Source organism: Notolepis coatsorum (assembly GCF_963971535.1).
Source record: "Notolepis coatsorum genome assembly, contig: SUPER_14_unloc_1, whole genome shotgun sequence".
Taxonomy (NCBI): Eukaryota; Metazoa; Chordata; class Actinopteri; order Aulopiformes; family Paralepididae; genus Notolepis; species Notolepis coatsorum.
Genome location: NW_028174868.1, coordinates 241403 through 256643, shown reverse-complemented (window position 1 = coordinate 256643; position 15241 = coordinate 241403). Strand labels below are relative to the sequence as shown.

Here is a 15241-nt window from a genome sequence, read left to right as displayed (position 1 = left end):
TTGACAGGTCGGTTTGAATTTGACAGCGCGCGGAAGCTTTGAGTTTGATAGTGAGATAGTTGGTTAAAGTGAGTATAGAGTAAGTAGTAGAGTGTTATATTGTTTTTTGCATAGTGTAGTTTCCCCCAACGGCTTTTAGCTGTTTGGGGGAAATTGACGTTTGTCTCGAGGCTCGGACGGGAAATCATGGCAACAAACATTTCGAACGGCGGGCAGATTCCGAGACAGACGGATGAAATTAATGAACGAAAATATGAGTTAAGATTAACAGTTGAGGTGGACATTGAGGGGCCTGATAAGAGTCACAATGATGGAGCTTTTGAGGGCGATAAAGTCGGAGTGTGGGACCGTCATTGGATGTCGATACAAGACGCCCAAGAAGTATGAAATCATGTTGATGGATGAGAAGGTGAAGGAGAAACTGATGGACGGTTTTAAAATCAAGGACAGTAGGATAATGGCAAGAGAACTGTCGAATGATGAGGTTGTCGTCTCTTTTTTGGGTCTGCCTTTATACATAACAGATGATGACATTCTCGAGAAACTGAAGCAATGGGGAGTGGCGGCGGTAACGCAGATCAAGAGAAGGACGTGGCCTGGAACGGACATTATAGACGGCACAAGGTTCGTAAAAGTGAAGTTCACTGAGTATGTCAAATCCCTGCCGTATTCGACCCGGTTTAAGACTCAACAGAGGATGGAACATTTTAGAGTGATCCATAATAGGCAGGTGAGAGTTTGTAGGCTGTGTCTTCAGCCTGGTCACGTCCTGAGAGATTGCCCGGACTTTAAATGCCACAAATGTAGCCAGCAAGGACACTATGCTAGAGAGTGTGACACTGAACAAAAGTGCAGGGGGTGCAGGGCTGTACGTTAACTTTTTTTGCACATAGCACTGGTGCTACAGAGGTTGATAGTTTTGTAGCACAGGCCAAAATCTTGTAGCACAAGTATAAAACATGTTATATTTGTAACAGTCACAAATGTGCCTATTGTATTTGTGTTATTTAGTTGCAGTGCCATGTTTGGCTGTCATTTAGTATATCGCCATGTGTTATTATTACTATAATAGTAATACTCTCATATGCTATTTTCAATTAATATCATAAACAACATAAGGAATATTAGCATAATTTTGAGTGGACTGAAGGAATGAGTCAGCGTTAATAGTTTTAAATGCAAATAATTTATTGAAACATAGAAGTGGGGTCGGTTGGGACACACACACACAATGGGGGACCCTGATGTAAACAAGACAAACGTCTTTCTCTGGTCTGCATCCCCTTAACAATTGTGTGTATTGAGCCGTACTGTACTGTACCCATTCTGCAATCTGTTAAATAAAGTTTACATTCATTCATTCACACACACTGTTTCAACTCACCACCCCTGCATCATATTGTAGTCTAGTCTGTCTTCAAACTTCCACTCCTCTCGAAAATTTTTATATTTGAATATCAACATTATCTGTCCATCCTCAGTTTACTATAATATACTCCTGTCCTGAGTCCTGACTAGTGACTTCATCGTCTTTCCAAACGCACGCACACACACACACACACAGGGAAGGGGAGAGAGTGCCCCCCCATTTCCCTTTCCACACTGTGTCTGCTGGCTCTGCCTGTGATCAGGATTAGCTTGTTAGCTTGCTAACGTTGTAGTGATTGTAATGGTACATAAACGTTAATTTCGGGCGATGTGCGCATAAAGGAATGGCGACGGTGCAAAGCATGTAGATGCATTTGACCCGTTGCGAGAAAAAAAAAACACCACGGACTTATTTCGGGACGTGTAGGCGCACTGCTGTGTCGCAGCAGCAGTGCGCACCAACACGCTGCTCTGCTTGCAAGCACGGATAGGGCGGATATGACTCGTCGAGTTGTCACGGAGTTTTTTCAAAATAAGAGTATCATATGCACCTGAATGTTGCTAGCTGTCGAGCCTAGTTATTATAGCTGGAGCTGCGCGTGGGCAGAAATGAGACCCGCTACAGGATTTTCAAAATAAGAGTATCTATATGAACCGAATCCCTATCGCACCAGTGCTAGTGAAGTAAATCCATTCATCGCACAGACCGCTGTTGCTGTAGCACGTGCGAGATATATCTCGCACTGTACAGGCCTGAGGGGGTGTGATGAATAGTACGCGCAGTGTACATGCCAGGGTTTCCGTTAGAAATTTCTTTTTGTCGGTCTGAGTGTCCGGTAGATTTCAATCTACCGGACAAATGGGATCAATTCCGGTCAGAGTTTATTGAGCTTAAAAACAATTGATAGGCCTATATAAAGAATGACATCCTCAAGGCATTTATAATATTTTAATTTAAAACTAGGCTACTTTTGCGTATATACAGTCATTAATATATTCCAAATAAAATAAGTCCCTCAAGACTTCGTGCTGCTGCCGACTTGAGGTGTCGGTGGGCAGTCTGCCCGACATTAATAAACAGCAGTCTGTTATAATCAAATTTTTATGAGCTAACGAATTCCGTTATATTGGACATTTGTATTAATTATATCAAGCAAAGAACTGAGAAATTTGGCAGAGAGAGACGGCAACATTATCGTGGGTTTGCGTGATGTATATCTCCACCTCCCAACGACTTGGTGCTGGTCATAATGTCCGGTGAAAATAATTCCCTCTAAGCACAATTTGATTATTTGAATTGTATTAAAATAGGCTAAAATTAAATAGCCTATGCGATGAACGAAACAATCATTACATTTGTTTCATCGTTGCTTCACCAAGCAGGTCTAATAATGGCAACGATGGGTCAGTGGGAGCTGACAGCTGATTTGAAAGCGAAAGTAAACCGGCTTCTCTGCTGGCTGTGGCTCCAGGGGAGTTGAACAGTTCTGGCTCTGCTAGTTTCTTTTCTATCTTTTGGAGTTTTTTTGGTGGACATGTGCACCGTGACTCATGACTGGAGACTAGCTCTGCTAGCACACATAGCCTACTGTGTACAGACGGTTTCAAACTGTATTTTAAATTAGAAAGCAAACAAAATAAAAGAGAAAAATAAATCTCAATTTGGTCAGTATTGTCATTTGGACAAGCAAAGCCATTACTTTAAGTTGCAGGCAAGAAAGACAAGTCTGTCCACTGTCTCTGGTTTTAAAACTGCCCTGTTGAAGGTCAGACATTTTTTTTTTTTTTTGTATAACGATTATTAAAATATATCGCGATAATTATCATTATCGTTATATCGCCCAGCCCTACCACCCCCCCCCTGAAAAAAAAATCCTAGGGGAAACACTGCATGGTAATGACAGCTTTATGCACAAGCAGGCACACAAGAATCTGGCTTTACACAAATATGTTGACATGTCTGACTACCCTGGCAAGGCAGCTATACTGAGATACAATATTCACACAATAGTGGGTCATGGATAGCGATCGGCTCCCACTCATAAACTTTTTCTTTAACAGGTTGTTTGTGCGACACACAAGCCACAAAGCCAAAATGTATTAAATAAAAAAAGATCCAGTCATCATAAAATCTACAATATCATACTGTCACCTTGTACTATTTTGATTTGCTGAGACGGAAACGAGGACCCTTTCCAGTGTCTTTGTGCCGCAGAGAGCCACAAGGTAAACAACAGTTAACCTGGAAGAAAATACAAGCTAAAACATTCTACACTTTAACACACTTTATATTTATTAGCAAAGAGATTTGCACTACAATTCATACCTCATTGCACCTTACCCTAAGTTGTACCTGATCCCATTGCTGCATTGTGCCTCACTGTTACTCTTTTTTTTACTCTGTATTGTATATTGTATATAATATGTATATTGATTGACTGAACACTTTTTGTTTACGTACTCTTGACTTTTTCTATTTTATACTTTTTATCTATTTTATCTAGCACACTCTCAGGAGCTCATACAGAAAAAAGCATTTCATGGAAAAGTATTCAGTATTTTACTATGACAACTATTAAAGCCACTTGAACAACTTAATGGTCATATTGCCTTTTCAATTAAGATTATGTACCAGGCGAGGGTAAAAATATCATGTTTTCCTTCATTGTATCTCCATTTACTCTGGAATGGTAATAGATGTGGGCTTACTTACACTTGATTCATATGTCCTACCTTAAGTTGTTACCCATCAAAGGAGACCAGAAACATGCATATAGCTTATAGGCCTTATGGTTCAGGAGCTATCATGATTCCTTTGGGGCATGTAATTTCAGACAGGAGGCCTGAAAAATATGCTTGGTAGTGTTATACAAGATGTGATAGCACACATTTGGAGGCAACTGCTGCATTGCTATCACATCTTTTCTAGCAGTAGGGGTGAATACCTGCTATCACATCTTTTCTAGCAGTAGGGGTGAATACCTTCTATCACATCTTTTCTAGCAGTAGGGGTGAATACCTGCTATCACATCTTTTCTAGCAGTAGGGGTGAATACCTTCTATCACATATTTTCTAGCAGTAGGGGTGAATACCTTCTATCACATCTTTTCTAGCAGTAGGGGTGAATACCTTCTATCACATCTTTTCTAGCAGTAGGGTGAATACCTTCCCAAAAATCACTATGAAAGCTAGTCCCCCAAGATGGTACCGTGGTCCAAATGTGGGGCCCTGTCACAGTGGCTGAAATGCTCAACAGTTGAGATGTTCGGTCATTATTAATAACAAGCTGAATAAACGCACATTTCTCTCTATACATAGAGTCGCACCAGTTTCTGACCTAACGTCACACATTCTCACAGACTCAGTAGTAGCATTAGCATTAGCATTGCAGCTTAGCTTGTTAGCTGCTCCAGCTAACTTACCTCTGGTCAAGGCCCAGTCTGGATGGAAAAGTGGCAGAAACGCCCGACAGATCAGATGTGCGGTCAGTAGATGGATAAAAGCATATTGTACTGTAACAAAACGGAGAGGTCGACATGAACCGAGTGTACCTTTGTTTACCTGAACGACGAGACTCCAGAAACTACGTGTGTTTTAGTCAGAGAGGAGGAGGAGCTGCAGCTACTGCCGTCCCCAGAAGAGTGGGGTATATCTGCAGAGCCGCAAGCCCAACGTCTGGGCGGGGCTTCGGGGCTTGTACTCTGTTTGATTGATTGATTGATTGATTGAAAACTTTATTAACAGATTGCAGAATGGGTACAGTACAGTACAGCTCAATACATACAATTGTTAAGGGGATGCAGACCAGAGAAAGACTTTCGTCTTGTTTAAATCAGGGTCCCCCATTTTCAATTCATCGTAACATATGACATACATGACATACCGATAGACAGTACTGCTACATCTATACATTTATGACATACCAGATTTGCAATTACAGTACTGTTTGTGATACAAAAAGAGTCCAGAAAAAAAGAGTATATACATTTGACGTAGAAACTGTACATTGGATTGGGTAGGTAGGGTGGGGTGGGGGTGGGGGGGGACTGTACATTGGAGGTGGTTGGGTGGGTGGGGGTGGGGGTTGGGTAGGAGTGGGGGGGGGGGGTTGGGTAGGAGGGGTGGGTGGGGGACACTGTACAACTGTACAAACAAAACTGTACATTGGATTATTGACAAGACCATACTTGGTAATTTACTGTACATTGGAGGGGGTTGTGTTCGGACATTTACAGGGGCCAGTTTCGAGTTGCAGTCTCCCTTAGGTGTTTTTTGAGAGTGTTTTTGAAAGTGGGTAGTGATTCACATTCCTTTACAGCTTTGGGTAGGGCGTTCCACATTGATGTGGCATAATTGCGAAACGTGTTTAGTCCCTTGTTTGAGCCGAATCTGGGTTTAACATGATTTGTGGAGCTCCCTCTGGTGTTGTGATCGTGGTATTCACTGACCTTTGGGAAGTATTTTGACATGTACATGGGTACCTTGGTCGTGTAGTGTATCTTGTAGACCAGGCCCATTGCAAGTTGCTGTACTCTGTCGTCTACTCTAAGCCATCCTAGGTTGTCAAAGTGGGCAGGGGTGAGGTGGGTTCTAGGAGTAAGGTCAAGCAGTAGTCTGACCAGTTTGTTTTGAGATGTTTGTAATTTTGTTTTTAGCGCCTTTGAGGTGCTTTGGTACCATGAGGTGCAAGCATAGTCGTAGTACCCTTGAATGAGTGCTCCTGCTAGAGTCTTCAGGGTATTCTTGTTTACCAGTGAGGAGATCCGGTACAAGAATCGAGTTCGTTGGTTGACTTTTTTTTATTACATTGGATGACATTTTGTCACAGGAAAGATTTGCCTCTAGGATGGAACCCAGGTAGGTAATATCTTCTTTCCTTGTGACAATATTGTCACCCACTGTAACTGAGAAGTCGTCGGTCTTGCTGAGTTTGTTATTTGAACCGAAGAGAATGGACTCTGTTTTGCCCATGTGTAATGATAGTTTGTTATCAGCGAGCCATATGCAGATTTTGCCTAGTTCTGAGCTGAGGGTTTTTTCAACCTGTAACTTGTTCTTGTCAGAGACCAGCAGGGCTGAGTCGTCCGCAAACAGGAACAACTTGCAGTCACAAGCTGACGACATGTCATTTGCATAAATTAGGAACAGTAGCGGACCTAGTATGCTTCCTTGTGGAACACCACAGCTTACTGTGAGGGGGGGGGATAGGGTACCGTTTACCTCCACCATCTGCTCTCTCCCCTCCAGGTAGGATTGCATCCAGCTCACTGATAGACTATCAAAACCAATTGCTTTTAGCTTGTCAATCAGAATGGTGTGATTGACAGTGTCGAAGGCCTTTTGTAGGTCCAGCATGACCATGCCGCAGTATTGGCCCGCGTCCACCTCTTGTTTGATGTGGTAGTTTAAATAAAGAAGGCATGTGTCAGTGGAGTGGGATGTTCTGAAGCCAGATTGGAATTCGTAGATTAGATTTTTTTCCGCAAGGTAATTTTCGACCTGTTCGTATACAATTTTTTCCATGACTTTCGAGATGGAGGTAAGGATAGAAACAGGGCGGTAGTTGCCTGGGTCTAATTTACTGCAGAGGGGTCACTCTCGCAATTTTGAAGTCCTTGGGGACGTGTCCCTGTTTTATGGAGAGGTTTATTATGTGTGTGATGACTGGGGTGATGGCGGCTGCTGAGTCTCTGAGGAATTTGGAGGGGATGTTGTCATGGCCAGTGGCCTTGTTAGGTTGGAGGGCGCTCAGTTTTTTAAGTACCTCATCTGTTGTTACCATTTCCAGTTTGAAGTCGTCTTTGTGGACCCCTAGGTTCTTGTAGTATGCTACTATGTGTTCTACCCCATAATGCCCTGAGTGGGAGGGTAGTTTGTTTACCAGTGTTGTGGCTATGTTTGTGAAGAAACTATTTAAGTAATTGGCTACATCCAGCTTTTCTGTGATGAGTGTGTTGTCCGTCTTTATGTTTATGTTTGAGAATCTGGTTTTAAGTTTTTTACTGCAGCCTAGTTGGTTATTGAGTAATTTCCAAAGTTCACGTGGTTTGTTTTTGTTTTCCTCGGTTTTGTCATTGATGAATTATTTTTTTGCTGTTTTGATCATGGAGTTTACATCATTTCTTAGTCTGTTTCTTTCCAGTTTGAGTTCAGTCACGTGGGCTTGGAGTTCACTGCTCGTGCTTATGGTAAGCTTTGACTGACTTTTACGAAACTCAGAGCATTTTTTGTCTCTGGTTTTCATAGCGGTCAGTATTTCAGCGTGCATCCACGGCTGTGCGTGGGCGGGGCGTCGGGGCTTGTACCTTGTTTTGCACTACTGCGCATGCGGATGAGGGGGGGTCTCTCTCTCTCTCTCTCTCTCTCTCTCTCTCTCTCTCTCTCTCTCTCTCTCTCTCTCATTCGTGAGTGGTGGTGTACTCTACTAATGGAGCGCTTCCAAACTGAGGGGTACGTTAAACGTTACAGTTTAGTCTTTGGTGTGTTGCTAGAAAACATGTACAACTACAGTTCATTTCCTGATCCAGGGCGGCTGGAGTTGGTAAAGTGGTTGCCGAATTTGCCAGCAATGGGATTAATACAGTGACTTTACTTTGTTGCTTTTTTATTTCTTGGAGTATAATTAGTCAACATTCATTGCCAGTATTCCTTGTGTGACCGGTGTGATCTTACTGCGTTGTGTTTGTTTCGATTCGACCCCTGTTAAGGGATGGCCCTGAGTGGGAGTTGAACCCCGGTCTCTCTGCACCGGGGGCGACATCACAGACCACTGTACCAAGAGGTGAATTCACTTCTTGCTACTGGGTCTGGATGCCTCTGGGGAGTGAGTTTACTTGCAGTACCGCTTAACGTCCACAGCCACTTCACTACTTGTACCTCGTGACTGTGGATAGACTGCGGTACCTCCGTTACACTTGGCTGTAGACAGCTGAGAGGAAATGAATTGTAGTCACTTTTGAAATGCAGGTTTGTGTTGAATCAATGATATGAAACCTTCGTTACATATCGGCTGTCATTTGTTTTCAGTCAGAATTTTGCTTTGCGTCGGTAATTCCACTGATAATTGTTTTTCTTAATTTGAAAGGCACGTCAAGAGGTTTGCCCACAGGACCAGGGAGTCGAGGTGTCTGCTCCAAGGACGGCTACAACCTGTTTACAGGGTGCCTCGGACTTCAAGGATTACTACCAGTATCCCACAACACCTCCAGGTTGCCATGGACCGCAGTGCTGAACAAAAAAAGCTGGTGGACATCATCACAGCACATCGGACTAAAGAACACCTAAAGGTACAGCATGTTGGCACCTGTTGCCAAATCTGTGTTTACCAAGCCTATCTGACTGTCTACATTGATTTGATCCTGGACGATTCTCTCACATTGCTTTTCTGTACTCGCAGGCCGTCGTAAGTGGCCGAGAACCGTCAAAGTGGTTGCAGAAGTACATCCAGAGGTCACCAAGCAAGAAGCAGTCATGGTCAACGTGTGCCCCAGTCTATTTTCAGGACGACGGGCATCAAAACACAGTGTTTGACTTCTTGTCAAACATCCTGGCCAGCACAGTCTCATCTGTACCCATCCTGGATAATGTAGCCTATATCCTTGAAGTCTTGCTGCCTGAGGTGAATTTGCATGATATTTTTACTTTTCACTATGTATGTAATATGTATTTCTCCTCATTTACTCAATGAATCAGACAATGCTGTAATACAAATTGTGTGGGGTCAAAGGCAGGCTGCAGCGTGTCATCCACTCTGCTGAGAAGGTGATCGGCTGCAATCTGCCATCTCTCCAGGACCTGTACGCCTCTCCAGAACTCTGAAGTGTGCAGGTAAGATTGTGGCCGACCCCTACCACCCCGGTCACAACCTGTTTGAGTCACTCCCCTCTGGAAGGAGGCTGTGGTCCACCAGGGCCAAAACCTCACGCCACAAGAACAGTTTCTTCCCCTCTGCAGTGAGCCTCATCAACAAGGCTCGGGACCCTCACTGACACCCCCCACTGTGTTACACTAACACACCCTACTGGACTATATACTTGCCCACTGCATTGTTACTCATTATAATTAGTGTATATGATTGACCACATCTGCCCAGTTGTACAGCCCTGGCCTATTCCTATTTAAATTTTATATGTGCTATATTTAATTTAGTTTATATCCCATATAATTTTATTCAACCTCTTATTTACTGATTCTGATCAGTTAACATCTAACCAGTTAACATCTATGTAACTCTAACCATATTTGCATATCTTGTATGTCACAAACTTAAATGTCCAAACCCAACCCCCTCCAATTCACAGTTCCCCCCACCCAACCACCTCCAATGTACAGTTTCCCCCACCTACCCAACCTCTTCCAATGTACAGATTCTTCCCCCTCAAATGCATATACTCTCTTTTTAGACTCTTTTTGTATCACAAACAGTGCTGTATATTTGTAGATCTGGTATGTATGTCATAATGTCTAGATGTAACAGTACTGTCTATCTGTATGTCATCTATGTCATATATGTTATATGATGCGTTGAAAATGGGGGACCCTGATGTAAACAAGACGAAAGTCTTTCTCTGGTCTGCATCCCCTTAACAATTGTGTGTATTGAGCTGTACTGTATTGTACCCATTCTGCAATCTGTTAATACAATTTTCAATCAATCAATCAATGGTATAGAGTGTAATGTCATGCCTTCACCTGGAGGGGGACTCTAGGCTGCGGTACTGTATTCTGCATGCGCAGTAGTGCAAAACAAGGTACAAGCCCCGACGTTGGGCTTGCCGCTCTGCAGATATCCCCTATTGCCGGAGCGAATTACCAGGGGCGTGACGTCATCCAAGATGGCTGTGCATCACTGTTTGTTAGCAGCAAACGTTTCTCCAGCCAGACTGTTTACAATGAGGAGCTTTTAACTCGCTTCTCTGCTACAAACCCGTTATCAAAGGACAAGTTAAACACAACACATGTGTTATCGGTCACCGTCAACTCCTCCGAGCAAACATTACTGACTTTTAACCCGATTGTGAACAAGATCAAGGATCCAGACCTTTGTTTTGAGTCGGACCAGAGAGACATGTTGGAGACAATGAAACGAGTCTCCTTCTAACGTCTCTGTGGCAGAACTGTACTGGATCAAGACTTCACATCTGGATCAAAACCTTCTTCTAACGTCTCTGTGTCAGAACTGTACTGGATCAAGACTTCACATCTGGATCAAAACCTTCTTCTTGTGGAAACAGATCAGACTGTGGACACCACAACAGCTGTAAGTACATTATATTTACATTGTTTTCCTCTTATTGCTCCTTCCTAGCAGCAGCACGGCGATCGAAAGGAATGAATGAATGAATGAAAACTTTATTTAACAGATTGCAGAATGGGTACAATACAGTACGGCTCAATACATACAATTGTTAAGGGGATGCAGACCTGAGAAAGACGTTTGTCTTGTTTCCATCAGGGTCCCCCATTTTCAATTCATATAGACATATATGACATACATGACATACAGATAGTCAGTACTGCTACATCTATACATTTATGACATACCAGATTTGCAAATACAGTACTGTTTGTGATACAGAAGGAGTCAAGAAAAGGGAGTATATACATTTGACGTAGAAACTGTACATTGGAGGAGGTTGGGTGGGGGGGGTTGGGTACACTGGGATATTGACAACCATACTGGGTAATTTACATTGGAGGTGGTTGGGGGGGGGGGGGCACACTGTATAGACAAGCAAAACTGTACATTGAGGGGGGGGAGACTCTGTACAAACAAACAAAATTGTACATTGGACTATTGACAAAACCATACTAGGTAAATGACTGTACATTGGAGGGGGTTGGGTTAGGATATTTACAGGGGCCAGTGTTGAATTGCAGTCTCCCGTAGGTGTCTCTTGAGAGAGGTTTTGAAAGTGGGTAGTGATCCACATTCCTTTACAGCTTTGGGTAGGGCGTTCCACATTGATGTGGCATAATTGCGAAACGTGTTTAGTCCCTTATTTGAGCCGAATCTGGGTTTAACATGATTTGTGGAGCTCCCTCTGGTGTTGTGATCGTGGTATTCACTGACCTTTGGGAAGTATTTTGCCATGTACATGGGTACCTTGGTCGTGTAGTGTATCTTGTAGACCAGGCCCATTGCAAGTTGCTGTACTCTGTCATCTACTCTAAGCCATCCTAGGTTGTCAAAGTGGGCAGGGGTGAGGTGGGTTCTAGGAGTAAGGTCAAGCAGTAGTCTGACCAGTTTGTTTTGAGATGTTTGTAATTTTGTTTTTAGCGCCTTTGAGGTGCTTTGGTACCATGAGGTGCAAGCATAGTCGTAGTACCCCTGAATGAGTGCTCCTGCCAGAGTCTTCGGGGTATTCTTGTTTACCAGAGAGGAGATCCGGTACAAGAATCGAGTTCGTTGGTTGACTTTTTTTATTACATTGGATGCCATTTTGTCACAGGAGAGATTAGCCTCTAGGATGGAACCCAGGTAGGTAATTTCATCTTTCCTTGTGACAATATTGTCACCCACTGTAACTGAGAAGCCGTCGGTCTTGCTGAGTTTGTTATTTGAACCGAAGAGAATGGACTCTGTTTTGCCCATGTGTAATGATAGTTTGTTATCAGCGAGCCATATGCAGATTCTGCCTAGTTCCGAGCTGAGGGTTTTTTCAACCTGTAACTTGTTCTTGTCAGAGACCAGCAGGGCTGAGTCGTCCGCAAACAGGAACAAGTTGCAGTCACAAGCTGACGACATGTCATTTGCATAAATTAGGAACAGTAGCGGTCCTAGTATGCTTCCTTGTGGAGCCTTGAAGTTGTACAATCACAGCTTTATTGTAAAAAATTCCAAATGTTTTACATCCGTAGTACTTTACCATCTCCATGGTCAACTAACTGCGAGCATCTGCAGCGACGTGATTCTCTTCACAGTAATATTACATTTCTCCAGATAATCTGATAGCTCTGTGTAGCTGTAAAGACACTCATTGTCAATTCGTTTTTAATGTGTTTATCAGATCAACATACGCATAATAGATGTAAAGAACTTAGTTAGTTCACATCTTATTTCACATCTATGGGCACAGAGGCAACTACTGTAACCGAGGAATAGTCTGCCGATAGATGGATAGATGGATAGATAGATAGATAGATGGATGGATAGATAGATAGATAGATAGATAGATAGATAGATAGATAGATAGATAGATAGATAGATAGATAGATAGATAGATAGATACTTTATTAATCCCCTTGGGGAAATTCAGGTATCCAGTAACAGCTCAGGCAGTTAACAGACAATAGAGAGCGATAAAAAAGGACAACAAACAAACAAACAATGAAGGTCAGCGCTGAGGTACAAAGTTACTCTGTCAGGGTGTGGTGGAGAGGGTGGCTGCTCCTCTGTCAGGGTGTGGTGGAGAGGGTGGCTGCTCCTCTGTCAGGGTGTGGTGGAGAGGGTGGCTGCTCCTCTGTCAGGGTGTGGTGGAGAGGGTGACTGCTCCTCTGTCAGGGTGTGGTGGAGAGGGTGGCTGCTCCTCTGTCAGGGTGTGGTGGAGAGTGTGGCTGCTCCTCTGTCAGGGTGTGGTGGAGAGGGTGGCTGCTCCTCTGTCAGGGTGTGATGGAGAGGGTGGCTGCTCCTCTGTCAGGGTGTGGTGGAGAGAGTGGCTGCTCCTCTGTCAGGGTGTGGTGGAGAGGGTGGCTGCTCCTCTGTCCTGTCAGGGTGTGATGGAGAGGGTGGCTGCTCCTCTGTCAGGGTGTGATGGAGAGAGTGGCTGCTCCTCTGTCAGGGTGTGGTGGAGAGTGTGGCTGCTCCTCTGTCAGGGTGTGATGGAGAGTGTGGCTGCTCCTCTGTCAGGGTGTGGTGGAGAGGGTGGCTGCTCCTCTGTCAGGGTGTGATGGAGAGGGTGGCTGCTCCTCTGTCAGGGTGTGGTGGAGAGGGTGGCTGCTCCTCTGTCAGGGTGTGATGGAGAGGGTGGCTGCTCCTCTGTCAGGGTGTGATGGAGAGGGTGGCTGCTCCTCTGTCAGGGTGTGATGGAGAGGGTGGCTGCTCCTCTGTCAGGGTGTGATGGAGAGGGTGGCTGCTCCTCTGTCAGGGTGTGGTGGAGAGGGTGGCTGCTCCTCTGTCAGGGTGTGGTGGAGAGGGTGGCTGCTCCTCTGTCAGGGTGTGGTGGAGAGGGTGGCTGCTCCTCTGTCAGGGTGTGGTGGAGAGGGTGGCTGCTCCTCTGTCAGGGTGTGGTGGAGAGGGTGGCTGCTCCTCTGTCAGGGTGTGGTGGAGAGGGTGGCTGCTCCTCTGTCAGGGTGTGATGGAGAGGGTGGCTGCTCCTCTGTCAGGGTGTGATGGAGAGGGTGGCTGCTCCTCTGTCAGGGTGTGATGGAGAGGGTGGCTGCTCCTCTGTCAGGGTGTGGTGGAGAGGGTGGCTGCTCCTCTGTCAGGGTGTGGTGGAGAGGGTGGCTGCTCCTCTGTCAGGGTGTGGTGGAGAGGGTGGCTGCTCCTCTGTCAGGGTGTGATGGAGAGGGTGGCTGCTCCTCTGTCAGGGTGTGGTGGAGAGGGTGGCTGCTCCTCTGTCAGGGTGTGGTGGAGAGGGTGGCTGCTCCTCTGTCAGGGTGTGGTGGAGAGGGTGGCTGTCATTGCTCATGATGGCCTGCAGCTTGCTCCGTGTGCACCTCTCCACCACAACCCCCAGTGGGTCCACCCTCCTGCCAAGGACTGAACCAGCCTTCTTTACCAGCCTGTCCAGCCGCCCGGTGTTCTTGGCTGACATGTTGCCTCCCCAGCAGACTGCAGCATAAAAAACGATGCTTGCCACCACTGACTGGTAGAACATGTACAGCATGTCACTGCACACATCAAACGACCTGAGCCTTCTCAGAAAAAACAGCCGGCCCTGTGCCTTCCTGTAGAGCAGTGGTTCTCAACTGGTCTAGCCTCGGGACCCAACATTTTCCTTAGTCATTAAGTCGCGACCCACATTTTTGAACCACTGATTTATTTCAAATTTATTTTGTGCAGTAATACACAATCTTTCATGCACTGTTAAAAACATGAAATAAACACAAACAAGTGCAACAAAAGTGCAACTAGGGCTAAAAACGCAATGAAATAAAATAATAATAAATAATATATGCTTCTTAATAATATATGCAGATTTCTTAGCTTAACATAACAGACCTAAGTTGGGGGAACTAATGGGATAACATTACTGTGTTAGCAGTAGCACTGTGAGAGTCATGTTCTTTGACTTCTCCATTGCTTTTGATACCATAAGGCCTGGGCTGCTGGGTGAGAAGTTGGAGGCGATGCAGGCAGGGAGCGAAATTAACTTTTTGACTCACCGGCCAGTGGCGGGTAGATGGGAAGAATCTACCCGCCAAGCATATTTCTTACCTGCCAAATTTTTTTTTGATTAAAAAAAAAATATATATTTTATATAAAAGATTTTTTTTTAAATAAAATATATATTATAATCATACTTGTAGTTGTATTATCTGCGAGACATCGCCACCACACAATAAGTCAAAATGCTCGCTATCTGCAAACAGCTCCACTGTCTGTGTGTATACTTGAGTAGCCTCCAGCTCCAGCAAGGATTCTCCGGCGATGCAGCTGGACCCAGGGGTCAGCAACCTTTTTGACATGGAGTGCCTGTTTGAAAACTAGTGTGCCTCAACAATATTCCTTGCATCGTATTTTCTTTTCTCATAATCAGGTATTTTTAATGATAATTTTTACATTATTACATCATTTTTGTTATTGTTATTATTAACAATATTATTATGATGGTTGTATCAACCCTAAATCTGAGTGGGGGGGGGGGGGGGGAATGCAATGCAGACAAACAGCTGCATACAGTGCGACCATTTCACTCACATTTGCCCATT

The 15241-nt window shown here is 44.5% G+C and overlaps 1 protein-coding gene across 1 annotated transcript in view; it reads left to right on the top strand.

The window, feature by feature from the left end:
• Nucleotides 1-307: 307 nt before the first annotated feature.
• Nucleotides 308-15241, top strand: part of LOC311241262 (uncharacterized protein) — a gene marked incomplete at both ends in the record, with an annotated part of 59006 nt that continues 44072 nt past the window's right edge. The window contains one exon of the mRNA XM_084338437.1: nucleotides 308-449. Coding sequence (XP_084194563.1) covers nucleotides 308-449 — 142 coding nt within the window. The remainder of the gene's footprint in view (nucleotides 450-15241) is intronic.